This window comes from Apium graveolens, unplaced genomic scaffold (assembly GCF_009905375.1).
Source record: "Apium graveolens cultivar Ventura unplaced genomic scaffold, ASM990537v1 ctg6069, whole genome shotgun sequence".
Classification (NCBI taxonomy): Eukaryota; Viridiplantae; Streptophyta; class Magnoliopsida; order Apiales; family Apiaceae; genus Apium; species Apium graveolens.
The window spans coordinates 47,803-64,723 of NW_027419210.1; the positions used below are offsets into that span (position 1 = coordinate 47,803).

Genomic DNA, 16,921 nt, shown 5'->3' on the forward strand with positions numbered 1-16,921 from the left:
GCATAAATCAAAATTACTAACACATACTAAACCAAATACTAATGCATGGGATTAGGTTTCCATTCCTGTTCACCGGGCTCGTTAACCATGAACTAAACTGCCGGTATATTTTCCAGATTAGATATTATGTGACAGTAATCGCAGTGAACATATCAAGTGAAAAAGGTCTGCCTGAAGAACTTTATATATATTCATACGATTTGAAAAGAATCAGAATTCTTGAAATCCCAACACAGTTGAGGTGAGGTTAAGTAAGGGGTGCAATGCACTAGGAGCAAATTTTCTAGCAAAAAGATGACAAAGAGGAGTCCAATCCCCATTATATTCACAGAGCAACCCACTATTCCTTATATATTGCATGAAAGTGTCCGTAATATTTTCTGCTGTAAATGTTGCGGGGTGTGGTCCTCCTAATGTCCAATCAACATATGTCACTGATCGATTCGAATTACAAGTTCCGTAAAACATGTGAACATAAGTTGGCAGGTAATGTTCATCTGGATAACAAGCAGGCAGACAATACTTCTTGAACAGTGCGTAGTACTTTGTATCCGACACAACTTTTGTAGCAAGATCACGGTTAATTTCAAACCATTGAGACCCTTTCCGCCAGTCCTCAAGCTGAATATCAGGCTGCATTTTGGAGCTGTAACGCCCACGCCCATAGCGGGAGGGATCATCGAATGACTGCACAAAACTCTGTTCGGATCCAATGAGGTACCTGTAGACAGTTGGAAAGTTGTAAACTGGTATACAACTCTCAGACAGAAGAACAAATCGCTCGTTGGAGAAGTCTAGAAGAGCGTTGGCCAGAAGACGCCTTTCTGCTCCGGTTAGAGATGCAGTTCCCCACTCGACTTTCTGAGAGGAGACACAGTTAGAGAGAAGCTTAATAACAAACTATACTGAGTTTAAATTCACGATTTATATACATTTCTTACATTCTCGACACAACCTTTGGATGCAACTAGGTAGCCTAAAATTTTAAAAATTTGAAGAAGTAATAAATTTTGTATTCTAAAAAAAAAAAAAACTAATCATACTTCACTAGGTATCCGGCGACCATAGAAAACAGAGGTATTGGTCACACTATTCTCGAACACGGGAAGCGCATGCACATAGATAGTATACAATTTCGTACTTTGTCCTTCAAAAAACTTTTCCCACAATGGCAACATAGGCAACGGCCCTCTAGTCAAGAACATAAAAGCCACCTTTGGCATTCTAGTGTAAGGATACTCAGCCTGCATTGGCACCAAAGAAGCTCTCCACTGTAGCTCATCATCCGACATGTGGTGGCTCACATTCTTCGGCTTAAAAACACTTTCGATACTCAAACAATCCTCCTCCTCGCACATTTCCTCAGTCGGACAATCACTGCACATATTATAAGCCTCAGGTACTAATGTCTGATGAGTTCCATAAAAGCGGTCTGCTTGTAAACGAACTGGCTGATCAACGCGACTGCTTAATGACAGTCCAGTAACAATGCCGGCCACCAAAAAGATGATCAGAAGTAGGACTAACTTTAAAAATGAATTTTGCGGTTCCTTTGCTTGTACCGGATTTGGAATTGGAATAGGAGGCTTAAGAATCATGTTATCTCTTGATCCTCTACTCCTCATTTGGTGCTTTCACCACTCCAAATATGATAATCTTACACATTAGATCAGATTCTAATTAATATTCCAGTTTGTTTGTCATTTGATCCGAAGTAGAAGAAGTGGAGTTGTAATTCTGTATACGTGTGCTTGCCGTGAGAAAGTACTGAAGTGTGTTTACCGAGTCATAAGTAGTTTAGTACACAACCAAAAGATTGGAACTATGCTTACATGCAATCACAAATGACCTAGTAAAAAGTCTCCTCCCACTACAAGAAAAAAGTCCATAGACATCGGTTTTTGGCCGATGTCTATGCTGTTTAGCAACCGATGTTGATGTCGGTGATGTCTATTCTAGACATCGGCCATAACCCGATGTCTATACTGGCTTAGACATCATTTCTTGCAAAAAAGCTGATGTCCATGCATTGTTTTTTTACAAAAAATGTTAGAAATAAATAATTTAATAAATAAATTACACCTATTACAACAGATTAAACATATAATGAGCTATGTTTTTTTCCACATAGACATCGAATATTTTCATTTATGTGATGTAAAATCAGATATTAAACATCAATTTTTTTACTAAAAGGTGATGTCTATATTGGCATATAGACATCAGTTTTATCCCAAATAAAGTGATATCTATGTTCAATTTAGACTTGAACATGTCATTCTTTGACATCGGTTGCTTATCTAAAAGCGATGTACATTAAATTTTTTGACATCAATTTTTCTTCTTTAAAAGTGATGTCTATATTGTCACATAGATATCAGTTTTATCTCACAAAAACTAATTTGTATTTTATTGTTGACATCAATTTTTACACAATAAAAGTGATGTATATTTAGTTATTACACTACTTACACAATACAAAAAAATCAAATTATTTTTACACCAAAATAACAACCAAATATTATCATTCTCACATTAATGAGTAAAACAAATATGACTTGCATATTCATATTCTATTAAAACCAAATTGTTAATACATTGATCTGTAAAAATATTTCGAGTTTGAATTATAGCTTCTAAATGTTGTTAGAGGCAGTACATGACCCGACTCAGTGTATTCTTCTCTGATCGAACGAATCTACCTCGCGATCATCAACTGCACAAACATATGAAACATTCACTTTATCATATCAAATGACACAAAATATTGTAAAGTTTGAACACTAGTTGAAGATTTAAGAGTGGAAAAGGTAGAACATACTTCCTCGGGAGGTTTTGAGCGGTCAAATGTCGACATATACACTTCAGCAGCTAAATCATATGCCGTCTGACATTCTGCTTCTTCTTCACTATGCAGAACTTACATAGTTCAAACAGATTTTAGACAGCATACCACTTAATATGAGCTCCTAGAAGAAAATCTAATATGCAGCAGCAGAAGATACACTTTACTTGAATGAATACACGCATAAATACAATCACAAACACAAAAATATTGGAAACCTTTTCAGAAGTTTCTTGTTCACTTTTCTCATCTCCAGCCGATAAAAATTAGAGCCACATCGATTTTGGCTTTATATCAATGGTAGGAAATCCGTTTCTAGTAATCACTATTGTAACACTTTTGACTTTGGAGTTAAATTAATATATAGAGTTTCATGCACTAAAAAAAGGTTCATTCACTAACGATCCAACCAGGCTGACCTTCATAAGTCCCCTGTAATAAAATTAGTTTTAAACTATTTCAGGTTATCATCATGACTGGTTCAAAAAGCATATCTGAGACACTAACATGGGCCGTGTCATTACTACTTAACAATCCAACTTCCCTAAACTTAGCTAAAGAGGAGCTGGACCGCAATGTGGTAAGTGGCAAATGGTTGAAGAATCAGATATGAAGAACTTAACATATCTACAAGCCATAGTAAATGAAAGCAACATTGCACCTCCTACATAGATTATAGTTCATATAACTTTCGCTTGCCCTGCTCTACTCTTGATTGCAACACTCTCTATTCTACATAACACAAAAATTGATAAACAAAATAATCAGGGGTACAATCATGTGGAGATGTAAACAGGTGTCACATAGATCAACTACAAAGCAGTAGAAAATATTCAAAACTTTGAAATGCGTATTTGGAACATACACATCGGATGATAAGATAAAACCACCACCTTGTACTCTACGCTACTAAGAAATTTGTATCTCAGTGTGGTGTTTCGGATCAAAAAATTAAATCACAGTATAATTTTCTTGGCAAAGGGGATTTAAACCGAGCTAGCGAAGAAGATGAAACAAGAAATAAAGTAATTACTGACAAGGAACAACCATGAGGAAAGTGACAGCCGGAAGTAAGTTTGTCAATGCGCAAGCTACTGTTGGTGTTGAATGTTTTAGCCCAACAAAGTATGTAATCTGGTTCAATGTCATCCTGCACAAATATATCAACACACAACTCATTGTATATTGCAAGTTTGCGACACACTGCTAAAATCTTTTAACACTATGTAGTAGTAGCTAGTTTATATATTATTAAAACAAAAGATTTGAAGTTTAGTAGGTGATGATACCCAAATATAGAAGATAAAAAAATCTGAAAGAAAATAGGTACTGTCATCCTGAGCCTTGTTTTCCTGCATTAAGATAAATAAATATATTTAAAACAATAATTAAATTATATATCATCTAACTATACTACACCTAATAAAGAGAAATTAAATGAACCATTTTCATTTAACGTTTATGTTTACCAGTTTACCTGTTCTATCTGTCAAGCATGAACTATTATTATAGAAATGAGTTGAAATGCAGAATAAGATGTTCCATACAAACATAAAGCATAACAAATACAAAACAAAACAATTTAACATGTCACAAAAGACCCAATCAGTTGTTTTAGGCCAATTAGTGTCTTCTTATACTTAAACGAAGATGAAGAAGATGCTGAACTCGAGTCGTGGCCTAACGCTTGTGATTTCAGAAATAAGACACGATGTTAGTGTTTGGCATGATTTGACAAGGCGTAGAAGCGTAGTGATGAGGTGGGATGGTGAAGTGAGGATAATAAACACCAGCTGATGAATCAGTAATCTTTGAAGTAACGAATCCTGATGATGCTGCAGTCGAGAAGAGTGGCACTGAAGTCGCTTCAGCATAAGGTCCTTGATCACTTCACGCCCAGGGTGGCTGCGAATCAACTCCTATACTCTTCTTTATTTCTCTTCCCTGTTACATGATCACATATAGGATAGAACACATATAAAACTGAGACCAATTATACAAGGCCTTACATCGACTTGTCATGTTCAAGATGAAAGTATACCATCTTAAAAAAAACCCTGATATATGTGGGTTGCATAAGCCCTCTTCGTTCAAGAAAACAGAGGTGACTGATATTTCAGGTAATTTAAATAACTATGTGGTAAGGAGATTGACAACTTATGGGAACCTAGCTATCATTAGAATTATTGATTTTCTGCTTCAGTGTGACATAAAATTTGAGAAATTGAAGTACTAACCAGTCACTTATAGTCAAGTATAACTGGAGCAACATAATGAACAGCCATGGCAACATAATGTACATTTTATATACCTCAAAGACAGGAAGAAAACTTGAATTTACACCACTCCAGAAAGAAGGGTGGTGCTCTAGTGTATAAACTTGGCCTAGAGGCAGTTGAATGCCCATTATTGTGGAAGCAGAACTCTCCTCTTTTCGAGTGACCTTCTGCGGATGACAGAGTATTACCGATAAGCTAGCTTTGTTGAAATGTAACTAGGTATTGAACTACTAATATTTAACTTACCCTAGATTTTGAAACCTCAGGGGTTTCATCTAAATGATTCTGGAAACTTAAACTCCCAAAATCATCCATCCCTTTAGCACCATCAGGAAAATAAGGTGGAGAAATTAACAAGTTCAAATCTAGATACTGACCACTGCCTGCATATGATTTATCAACTGATTTACCAAAACATTATTATAGAAAATGTTTGATCTATCAAGCATGAACTATTATTAGGTGTAGTATAGAAAGAAATGAAGCAGTTACCTGTTCGAGCACCCATACTAGAAGTTCTATCTCGGTCCATGGACTGGCCTCTAGCCACCATCATCCAAAGCACAAAAAAGGAACTGCATTAACATCAGGCATACCATTATATCATTATTACTTTAAAAAGGCTCCTTATAACAAATATTATAATTTAAAAATAAAACCCTTATTTAAAATTAGGGTTCCAATTTTCAGAAAACCCCCTTTACAAATGCTTACATACTCACCAATTCGAGTTTCGAAACTCCAAATCAATATCATTTCAGTTCGAGCTTCAAACTCCCAACCAATATCGTGTTGTCAGAGATCAATAAATTTCGAGCTTACAATTCGAGTTACCCATTCGAGATGAAACAACCAAATCGAGAGAGGTTAAAGTCGAGAGAGACCAGAGGAGAGAGGTAAGGAGAGGACAGAGAAGAGATGGTTGAGAGTAGAGATAACGTTGCAGATATGAGAGTTGAGACTTGAGAGAGAGAGAGAGAGACAGCCAGAGAGGTGAGGGTCGAGAAGAGACCAGAGAAGAGATAAAATATATTTTACTTATTTTGTTTGTTTAATCACAAGATAGTGAAAAAAAGAGGGGGAACAAAAATTTAGCTGAGGCGGTATCATTTGGTAAGTAAGCGGGGAAAATTTTAACAAGTAGGGGAAAATAATTTGAAGTGCCGCGCTTTGAATTTTTTCAGTATTTAAGACATCGGTCTGTTAAGGAAGTGATGTGTTAATAATACAAAGACATCACATTAACGCGGGATGATGTTAATGAAGTTTTTAACAACAGTGGCATGAATGACTGATGTCTAATGTGTGATGTCTATTATCTTTTTTCTTGTAGTGTCCAAATCTTACGTTAGTACATTGTTTCTTTAGGACCAAGTCATATACTCTTTTTATCAGGCAAATCAGAGATAGCTGCAAAATTTTTACACTTCCAAACATATTGGTATCGTCACAGGGATTGAATTACGTTAGGCAAAAATTCTGACAGCGTTTTTTGTTTAAACTTGCAACAGACCTTGCGAAATAAGTGTTATGTTATTTTTTGTTACACAGTTTAAGATTTTTTTTGTCAGGTCACAGTTTAAGTTTAGTCTATCAAAGAACAATATTCTTTTTATTGAACGGTATAAGTTACATATATAAGTATACATGGCAACCCTATGTTTATTTATTGAGCTTAAGCATATTCAGGTCATCCACTTCCATTCCGTATTAAAGAGGAGGAATACTCTGCTCATGCTTGAAGAAGTTGCCAGGATCAACTTTAGACTTCACTTTAATTAGCCTATCGAAATTATTCTTCAAGTACTTTTTTCCCCATCTACTAGCTACTGCATAGGTTGTTTTTCCTCGCTGATTGTTCACTCCAAAATCCAGATCGTTATAATTCACATATGCACCTCTTGGAGACTTGGAAACGTAAGGAGTGAAATACTGGTACAGACTTCGAATCCACTGTAATCCTGCAGTGACATCAGTGTCCAATGTTACCCCCATGTTAATCATATATAAATTTCCAGCTCTATGTGGGAATGGAATTGCTGACTCTGAAATCTCGTACATTCTTCCTCCCCATGGTGTGATTTGTAAGGTTGCTGACGTAGGTGCAACTTTGTACAAAATGTCCCATAGCCCGTTAAGGCCATTTATTGGAATCGGTTGTTGAACGAAGTCTGAGGTTCCCTTAAAAGGAGATTTTGTTAACGCATTTCTGTTAAGTAATATTTCAGGAGATGTTGTAACTGATAAATTTGAAAAGAATGGTGTGGACTGGATCCAACTGACTTCAGAGCAATCTTCTTTTACCAGTCCCAACTCCGGAAAGTTTTGCTGCATAACTTGAAGTAATGTACTTGCTCGGCCAAGAAACAGTGATTCAAATAGGATGGAAACTGTTCTTTTATCTGCTCGAGGGCTGAAGTTGCTCAGGACACTTGATATGTAGCACCTGATGTCTAGATCTTTTGGAAACTGAGGAGCAGCAACTTGGAATCGATGAAAAATGTTGGTTGCGTTTTGTTCTAAAGTTCTGGTCACTCTAAAAACTGTCACAAGGTTTGGAACCGGAACCAAGTTTATTTTCCACGAAAGTATTACACCAAAGCTAGAACCACCACCTCCTCGAATGGCCCAAAAGAGATCTTCGCCCATTGATTTTCTGTCAAGAAACTTTCCATTTACATCGATCATACGAGCATCAATTACATTATCAGCTGCAAGCCCATATTTTCTTCGCATCATTCCATATCCTCCACCACTGATAAAACCGGTGATGCCTACACTGTACCAAAGACCAGCACCAAATCCAAGAGTATTACTTTTCTGCGATATTCCATAATAAAGTTCCCCCAATGTTGCACCAGCCCCCACCCATGCAGTTGCCCTTGTGGCATCGACATCAACTGATCGAAGATTTATCATATCAAGCAACACAAATGGTACTTGTGATACATATGAAAGACCCTCAAAATCATGACCTCCACTTCGAATTCTAATCTCCATGCCATATTTTTTAGAGCAGAAGATGACAGTTTGGATTTGTGACGCATCAACAGGGGTCACGATAACTCGAGGCTTAGGAGTCGATGTAGAGGAGAATCGCAGATTCTGTATGGTAGCCTGCAATACATTTGTGCAGGAAGAGTTATCAGGAGTGAAAATTACTTCTGAAATTGAAGAGTTTCTTTCAGAATTAATCGTTATTAAACATTGAAGGAAGTCTTGATTTCGTTGTTCAGCTGAATCAGTTGTTGAGAGAAAAAGGATAGCAAGCAAAAACAGAAGGCAACAAAAAGATTGAAACTTCATTCTTTCTGTTACACTTGTTTTCAGAACTGAACAAGCTTGTTTATGAATATGGGAGGTAAACTAACATTTGACATGCCTGCTATTTATACTGAACTACTGATGCTGTATCTAGTTCTGTTTTCTAATGTTGAGATATAACATGTCAACTGATCTAGAAATTAATAAAATAAAAAAACTAATCAGAAGTTGACTTGCACGAAAATATTTATAAGCCGTTAGTGATGATGTACCATTATACCATTAATATTTAGTGAAAATCTTCTCCCCGTTCTTTCTAGATTGTCTTTTAACCCTGGAATTCATTTTGTAACAGCTTGACCCCGCGACTTTGATCGATTCTCAACTTAACTAATTTGGTTTCAAATTAGTCTTATAACATATATACACTTTCACGTTCTACACTTCTTTCCTGTGTGCATATATTCTAGCAATGTTGAAAAATGGGAGAATACTTCGGGGTTTATGATCTATAATTCTTGTCTTTCTTTGTTGTTTACTATTAAAATCTGTTAGAAAAATAGAGTTTTAGATCATTAGTTTTATTATATTCTTCATATTAATTCTAAAATCTAATTATTCAAAGTTGTTCTTTGATCATGAGTTTAAAATTTTTCTTAATGAAATTCATAGCTAAATAGAGTAGAAGCTAGAAGTGTTGGAAACGTGTATGGGCTTTTACACCTAAACTTTGATAATATTAAAGCACAAATACAATAACACTACACTTTTATTTTGATGAATAATAAAAGTACAACACATAAAGGCTACAGCCTTGTTTCTTTTCTTACAACAAAAAGCTTCTGCTTTTTTTTCTTCTGTTTTTCCTCTCTCGGTGTGTGTTGTTGTTTTACTAATACTGGTAGAACTGCTATTTATAGGCTCTAAAATGCTTATGTCATCGCTTACATATGTTGCTATATGTTTTCCCATGCAGCCTACCAAAAACAACTGTCACCTTTCAAGCTGTTCTTATTTTTCTGCAGTGCCCACCTTAATTTCAGGAGTTACTGTTTCTTTCTTTGACCAAGCCTTCTGGATAACATCTTCTTGAGGTTAATAGCCTACCTTATTTTTTTAAACATGATTCCAAGACCTGTAGCTTGTTATTATTGACCATGAAAAATTGTTGTATTTTCTTCTTTTCTCATGCACAACCATCTTTTATTTCTCCCATGTACAGCTGCCATTTTTCTAACTTATAATTTTCAACTGCTTTGTTTTATTCATTTAATATCCTGATGGTGAGTTTGATTTTTAACACTCCCCCTCAAACTAGACTTTGCATTCCGAGCTTGTTTTTCATTTTGTAAAACACATCCGGCTTCAATGGTTTTGTGAAAATATCCGCTAAATTTTCTTCAGTCCTGCAGTGCACCAACTCCACAATTTTCTCATTCACTTGTTCGCGAAGAAAATGATACTTAATATTGATGTGCTTGCTGCGACTGTGTGACACTGGATTTTTCGCGAGAGAAATAACGGATTTATTATCCACATAAATTTGAACTGGACCTTCCTTCGCAATATTTAACTCGCCCAATATGTAGCCTAGCCACATAGCCTGACATGCGCATGCTGCTGCTGCCATGTACTCCGTCTCACATGTTGAGAGGGCAACTGTCTGTTGCTTCTTTGATGATCATGAAAATATTGTTGAACCGATATGAAAAGTATATCCCGATGTGCTTTTTCCGTCATCCAAATCACCGCCATAATCACTGTCTGAGTAGCCAACTAATTTCGAATCTTGAGAATGCGTGTAAAATAAGCCATGATCTAGCGTACCTTTTATGTATCTCAAAATTCTTTTAGCCGCCATGAAATGATCTTGCTTTGGCTTCTCCATGTACCTACTAACCAATCCAACTGCATACATAATATCTGGACGAGTAAAAGTTAGGTACCTCAGACTTCCACCCAAACTTTTGAATAGTGTCGGATTTACCGACTCCCTCGTTGAATCAACTCTGAGCTTTATGCTCGGTTCTGCTGGCGTGCTCACTGGTTTGCATTCCTCCATCCCGAATTTCTTTAAAATCTGCTCTGCATATTTTTTCTGAGACATAAAAATCCCGTCTTTGTTTTGCTTCACCTCGACTCCAAGAAAGTATGACATTTGACCAATATCTGTCATCTCAAATTCGTTAGTCATAACTTTCTTAAAATCATCAAACATACCAGGGTTGTTTCCTGTAAAGATCATGTCATCCACGTACAAGCACACGATCATAATATCTCCCCCTGAATTTGTCTTCGTATAGAGGGCATGCTCGTATGGACTCTTTACAAAACCATTTTTATGGAAGTATTCATCAACCCTTGTGTTCCATGCTCTCGGGGCTTGCTTTAACCCGTATAGTTCTTTCTTCAGTTTGTAGACTTTATTTTCCTGGCCTTTTTGAACATATCCGGGAGGTTGCTCGATGTAAACTTCTTCTTCGAGATAACCATTTAGAAATGCCGACTTCACATCCATCTGATAAATCTTCCACTGATTCTGAGCGGCAATTGCTATAAGAAGTCTGATTATGTCAACTCGTGCAACTGGAGCAAACACCTCATCATAGTCAATGCCATATCGCTGTTTGTAGCCTTTAGCCACCAACATTGCCTTATATTTCTCCACTTCTCCATCTTGATTCGTCTTGGTCTTGTAGACCCATTTGACACCAATTGCTTTGTGTCCTTCTGGAAGATCTGTGAGCTCCCATGTATCATTTTTCTTGATTGCGCCAATTTCTTCATCCATGGCTTTGTTCCATTTGTTTTCTTCAGAAGCTTCCTCAAATGTAACTGGGTCACATTCAGCCATTAAGCAAAACAATGAATAATCAAAGGATGTTTGTACCGGACTTGTAGCTTCGTAGATATTATCCAGACTCCGCATCTTTCGTGGTGCTCCCCCTGAGCTGCTGCTTCCTCCCGTGGATGGTGTCGATCCAAAAGTTTGTTAATTTGGACTTGGTGGAGGAGTTTGATCATCGTGTCCGTCATCTTCAATGTTCCGGTTATCACCGTCATCGTCATCACCATTGAAAAATAAACCAGCAACTTTTCTTTCATCCTCGCTCCATCTCCAGTAATCTGATTCATCGAACTCAACATCTCGAGAAATGATTAATTTCTTCGTTAGGGGATTGTAGAGTCTGTACGCCTTGCTTCTTTTGTCATATCCGGTAAAGATGCATTTCTCGCCTTTATCATCCAGCTTCTTCCTTTTCTGATCGGGAACGTGGGCATAAGTAATACACCCAAAAATTCTGAGATGTCCAACTGATGGTTTGCTCCCGCTCCATGCTTCATTTAGAGTTTTATTTTTGACACTTTTTGTTGGACAGCGATTCAACAAATAAACTGCACATAGAACGGCTTCGGCCCAAAAAGTTCTCGGTATGTGCTTTGCTTTCACCATGCTCCTTGCCATGTCAAGAATAATGCGATTCTTTCTTTCTGCAACGCCATTTTGTTGAGGAGTATAAGCCGTTGTCAACTGATGATTGATTCCATGTGTTTTACAAAAGCTTCTGAACAGATTAGAAGTATACTCGCCTCCTCTATCTGATCTGAGTACCTTCAAATAATGACCACTTTGCTTTTCTGCCAGTGCTTTGAACTCCTTGAATTTATCAAGAGCTTCTGACTTTTCTTTGATGATATACACCCAACTTTTCCTGCTAAAATCATCGATAAATGTTAGGTAATATCTATTACCTCCAAGTGATGAGATATCAAATGGACCAGCAATATCTGTGTGAACAATCTCCAATGGCCTCCTGGCTCTCCATGATTTTCCAACGGGAAAACTTTGTCGATGTTGTTTTCCCTTTACACATGCTTCACACAAATTTTCTGGTTCATTGATTTCTGGCAAACCGTCCACCATTTTTGTTTTTGACAATAATTTCAGGCCAGAAAATCCAAGATGACCATATCTCAAATGCCACAACCACGAGTCATTTTTAATGACCGACTTTAAGCACTTCTGCATATTCGTTTGCATATCAAACGTAAACAATCGATTCTTTGACATCTCCACATTTGCAATCAATTCCTCAGCTTGATTTCTGATGATGAGGGAATTGTCTTGCATCTGTATATTATATCCTTTCTCCACAAGTTGGCCAAGACTGATAATATTATTTTTCAATGCAGGAATATAATAAACATCATTTATATATTTCTTTTCACCTTTCTTTGACATGATCGTGACAACACCTTTTCCTTTCACCGGAATCTTTGACGAGTCACCAAAAGTAACTTCTCCGCTGATGGTGTCGTCAATCTCCGTGAATAATTCCTTGTGACCAGTCATGTGATTACTGGCCCCTGAGTCAAGATACCAAACATTCTTCTTGCTTTCCTCGTCTCCTTTGTAAGTGAGGAACATAGCAGTGCCAACATCTTTGTCTTCTTTTGCTGCTGCAAAATGGCTTCTTTCTTCCACCTTTGGTGCTCTACACTCATAACTGAAATGACCATATTTATTACAGTTATAGCACTGATATTGAGACTTATCACCTCGTTGTTGATATCCGCCTCTTCCACGGCCTCTGAAATTTTGACCATGACTAGATGGCCGATACTCTTCAGAATTATGGCCTCTATTGAAGGATTGCCTTCCTCGTCCTCGTCCACCACGGTAGCCATCTCTAAAGCCACCTCTTCCACGTGCAGAACTGCTACTGCCAGAACTGTCACCAATAGACACCTTACTTTGCAACGCCTTTTCTAAATGGCTTGCATCATCATACTGGTTCATCCGCTGCTCATGAGCTTGAAGTGGACCTACGAGCTCATCAGTAGAAATTGTGGACAAGTCCTTTGATTCCTCGATAGAAGTAACAACGTAATCAAATTTCCTCGTCAACGAACGGAGTAATTTTTCCATCACCCGAACATCATCGAGACTTTCACCATTTCTTTTCATCTCGTTTGTCACGGATTTCAAGCGCGTAACAAATTCACCAATATTTTCTGAATTCTTCATCTTTAAATTTTCAAATTCCCCGCGTAACACCTGGAGCCGCACCTTTTTGACTTTTTCGACTCCTTGGAATGATTTTTGCAGAATCTCCCATGCTTCTTTCGCCGTTTTTGCATTTGAAATTTTTTCAAAGGTTGATTCGTCAACTCCTTAAATAATTGTTTATAACGCCTTTTTATCTTTTTTTCGGGTCTCTTTCAAAATCATCTTCTCCGCATTTGAAAGGGCCGCTTCAGTGGTAGCATCTACGGGCTCGTCATAACCACTTTCAACAATATCCCAATTATCGTATGAACCGAGTAACACCTTCATTTGGATACTCCAGTTCCCGTAATTTGTTGCCGTCAATTTCGGGATTTGTGGTTGCACCATCGTCGCCATTTTTCACGAACGGAACCTTAGCTCTGATGCCACTTGTTGGAAACGTGTATGGGCTTTTACACCTAAACTTTGATAATATTAAAGCACAAATACAATAACACTACACTTTTATTTTGATGAATAATAAAAGTACAACACATAAAGGCTACAGCCTTGTTTCTTTTTTTACAACAAAAAGCTTCTGCTTTTTTTTCTTCTGTTTTTCCTCTCTCGGTGTGTGTTATTGTTTTACTAATACTGGTAGAACTGCTATTTATAGGCTCTAAAATGCTTATGTCATCGCTTACATATGTTGCTATATGTTTTCCCATGCAGCCTACCAAAAACAACTGTCACCTTTCAAGCTGTTCTTATTTTTCTGCAGTGCCCACCTTAATTTCAGGAGTTACTGTTTCTTTCTTTGACCAAGCCTTCTGGATAACATCTTCTTGAGGTTAATAGCCTACCTTATTTTTTTGGACATGATTCCAAGACCTGTAGCTTGTTATTATTGACCATGAAAAACTACTGTATTTTCTTCTTTTCTCATGGACAACCATCTTTTATTTCTCCCATGTACAGCTGCCATTTTTCTAACTTATAATTTTCAACTGCTTTGTTTTATTCATTTAATATCCTGATGGAGAGTTTGATTTTTAACAAGAAGGTGGTGGCTTGAAAGAGTTTGAAGTGAGAATGTATTATTTGTCCCACATTAAAAATAAATAAAAAAGGTGTTGACTTTATTGTATTACACACATGACTAGTGTACGACTGCTAAGATTTCTGATGGTGCATGGTACTTTTATTTAATTCAAAAACATCAGTTACCTGCCTCTTTGTTACTGTATTAGTTTTATTTCCAACAAAATCTACAGTAAATACTATGTAGTTTATAATCTGATTAAATTGATTAAATTTAAATCATAAATTTTATATAATGTTATCTTCATCATACTCGATATTTTATTTGCCAAGTTCATCATACCTATTGTTGTTTAACTATAAAGAAAATAAATTACTGCATATGAAGAACATAACAGAACTTCATTAGCCATCCAGAAAATATGATGCTAAACTAGCGCAATATGTGAACACAATGGTGAACCTTCCTCAGGTTGGCCTTGGCCTTGGCCTGTTTATATGTTTACATCTAACAAAATCGACGTGGAAGGTGAATGTGTTATGATGTTTACACTTTTTTTTTGGTTTTTGATAAAAATTAAACTAAGGTAAGCAAGTAAGAACAGAAAGGAAATTACATAAAAATAAAGATAAAAGATAAATATTCATTTCATTTCATTTGATAAATGTACAATGAAGAAGAAGGTACAATATATATACATCAAGACTCCTTTGGTGACTAAATTATTGGCCCGAACTAACTAATAACCCAATTTCAAAATTGACCCAAACATAATATTAGACCCATCATTGTCATTGTCATTGTCAGGTAACTCCAATAGTGACATACTCCGCTCCTTCAAAATATCATTATCCTCAAGGATGCAATTAAAGAAACCTTGTACCTGGTTTCCACCATGACTTGCATATAACTGCTCTTTATGTACCGTTTTCTTATTGCATCAGGTTTCGTGTATTTCTTGGCACATACAACTTCAATATTTATTGCTAGAACAAAACATATATCTTCATCTGCCCTCATTTTTACAGGATAGAATTTAAAATGATGAACCATAGTAGCTGGAGTTGAAATCTTGAAGTTTTTACGGCCTTTCCAGCTAAACATCTTGTTTTCAGCTTTTTCAAACTGTACCACCTTCACCATGTCCGCCTGTTTTGAAACCATGTTTTCATTTTTCGGTTCACAATTGGTTACATCAAATGACATAAAATTCTTACTACAAGACCTTCGTGGTAATTCAACCAAGACCTACCAAAGACTTCCCTATATATAAATCAAAATAATTCCAGCTACCTTTTCCAGTCCCCTTAATCACATGTATCTTCACATAACTCCTATATGTTTGATGGTCCCCTCATATTTTATTACACTTCAAGGATACTCTGATCATCTCATCAAGGCGACAAATTGATTCAAGAAATGTAGCTTCACTTGTCCAAGGAAGTATTGAATACTCAGTTTCTTGTAAAATATCTTTAATCATAGATTCCTTATTCAAGGTTTCCCCATAAAACTTGAGTAATACAAGGTCTTCTTCTACATCCAATAAGGTAAAATAGGATCTGACATCTTTCTGAAAAAAGGTGCAGCGCACTCAAATTTACAGCTTCTCAAGTACATATTAACCAGTGTCAATTTGATAAAGTTAATCATTCCAAAACCAACATTGATTACAAATTTTGGTATCCCATCATGTATCCATATTTCTATTAGCAACCTGTAAGTATTTACAATACTAGCCATAGTGAAATCAATTCTATCTCCTGCCATTTCATTGAACAAATCCCAAGCTACTGATCTTCTTCCAATTTCACATAATCTTGCAAATAGAGACTTTAAGGGAACTTAATTCTTTTCCAGCATCTTGTTAAAACTCTTAACTGCGAAATTGACCAAGAGACCATATTTTGACAAATAAGCAAGAATTTCTTGACCCAACTTACGCAAATCCATTATCTAAGCAACCATATTCTTAGAAGGCAATTCAATAATTTTCATTACTCTTTACGCCGTCCTTTTATATCCCCAATACAAATACGGTTCAACAAGTTGAAATTTATCTTTGATCTGCTCGAGAGCACCATGACCTTTTCTGTCAAAATAAGTTAAAGCAGTACACTTGTCAAATGGATCAAAAGGAAGAAAGTGCACATCCTGAATGCCAACACGTGCCTCCTTTGGGTTAGCCAACATCCCAACTTTGGAAGTATATGTGGCATCCTGGTTTTCCATTCGTGAGGCTCGAGCTGCTATAAGAACAACATTATCTGCAATCATCACAATCCAAAGAATAGAACCTTTCTCCATAACTAACTCAAAAGCTTCACGAGATTCATCAACACAACCCGACTTAGCAAGCCCACTAATCAGAGTTCTCATTGATACAAAATCTCCCTTAATCATCGTATTAAAAACCCTCATAATTTCCTCTTAACAACAAAAGTTCACATATATATGAATCAAATTATTCTGACAAAATCCATTATATATCGACCTTTATT

The 16,921-nt window shown here is 36.5% G+C and overlaps 2 protein-coding genes and 1 long non-coding RNA gene across 3 annotated transcripts; all 3 read right to left on the reverse strand.

Annotated features, from left to right (window-relative positions):
* Positions 1 to 210: 210 nt before the first annotated feature.
* Positions 211 to 1,625, reverse strand: LOC141703000 (glycosyltransferase BC10-like). Its single transcript, XM_074506622.1, has 2 exons — positions 1,044 to 1,625; positions 211 to 861 (listed from the first exon to the last, which is right to left on the reverse strand). The coding sequence occupies exons 1-2, from the start codon at positions 1,623 to 1,625 to the stop codon at positions 211 to 213; spliced, it is 1,233 nt and encodes a 410-aa protein (XP_074362723.1).
* A 1,877-nt stretch (positions 1,626 to 3,502) lies between these two features.
* LOC141703005 (uncharacterized) lies at positions 3,503 to 5,208 on the reverse strand. The gene is made up of 4 exons (XR_012567328.1): positions 5,157 to 5,208; positions 4,135 to 4,789; positions 3,883 to 3,995; positions 3,503 to 3,577 (listed from the first exon to the last, which is right to left on the reverse strand). It is a non-coding gene; the product is annotated as an uncharacterized LOC141703005 (long non-coding RNA).
* A 1,531-nt stretch (positions 5,209 to 6,739) lies between these two features.
* On the reverse strand, positions 6,740 to 8,511 carry LOC141703004 (berberine bridge enzyme-like 8). Its single transcript, XM_074506626.1, has one exon. It carries the CDS (start codon positions 8,428 to 8,430, stop codon positions 6,835 to 6,837), a length of 1,596 nt encoding a protein of 531 aa, XP_074362727.1. The 5' UTR covers positions 8,431 to 8,511; the 3' UTR covers positions 6,740 to 6,834.
* Positions 8,512 to 16,921: the final 8,410 nt, after the last annotated feature.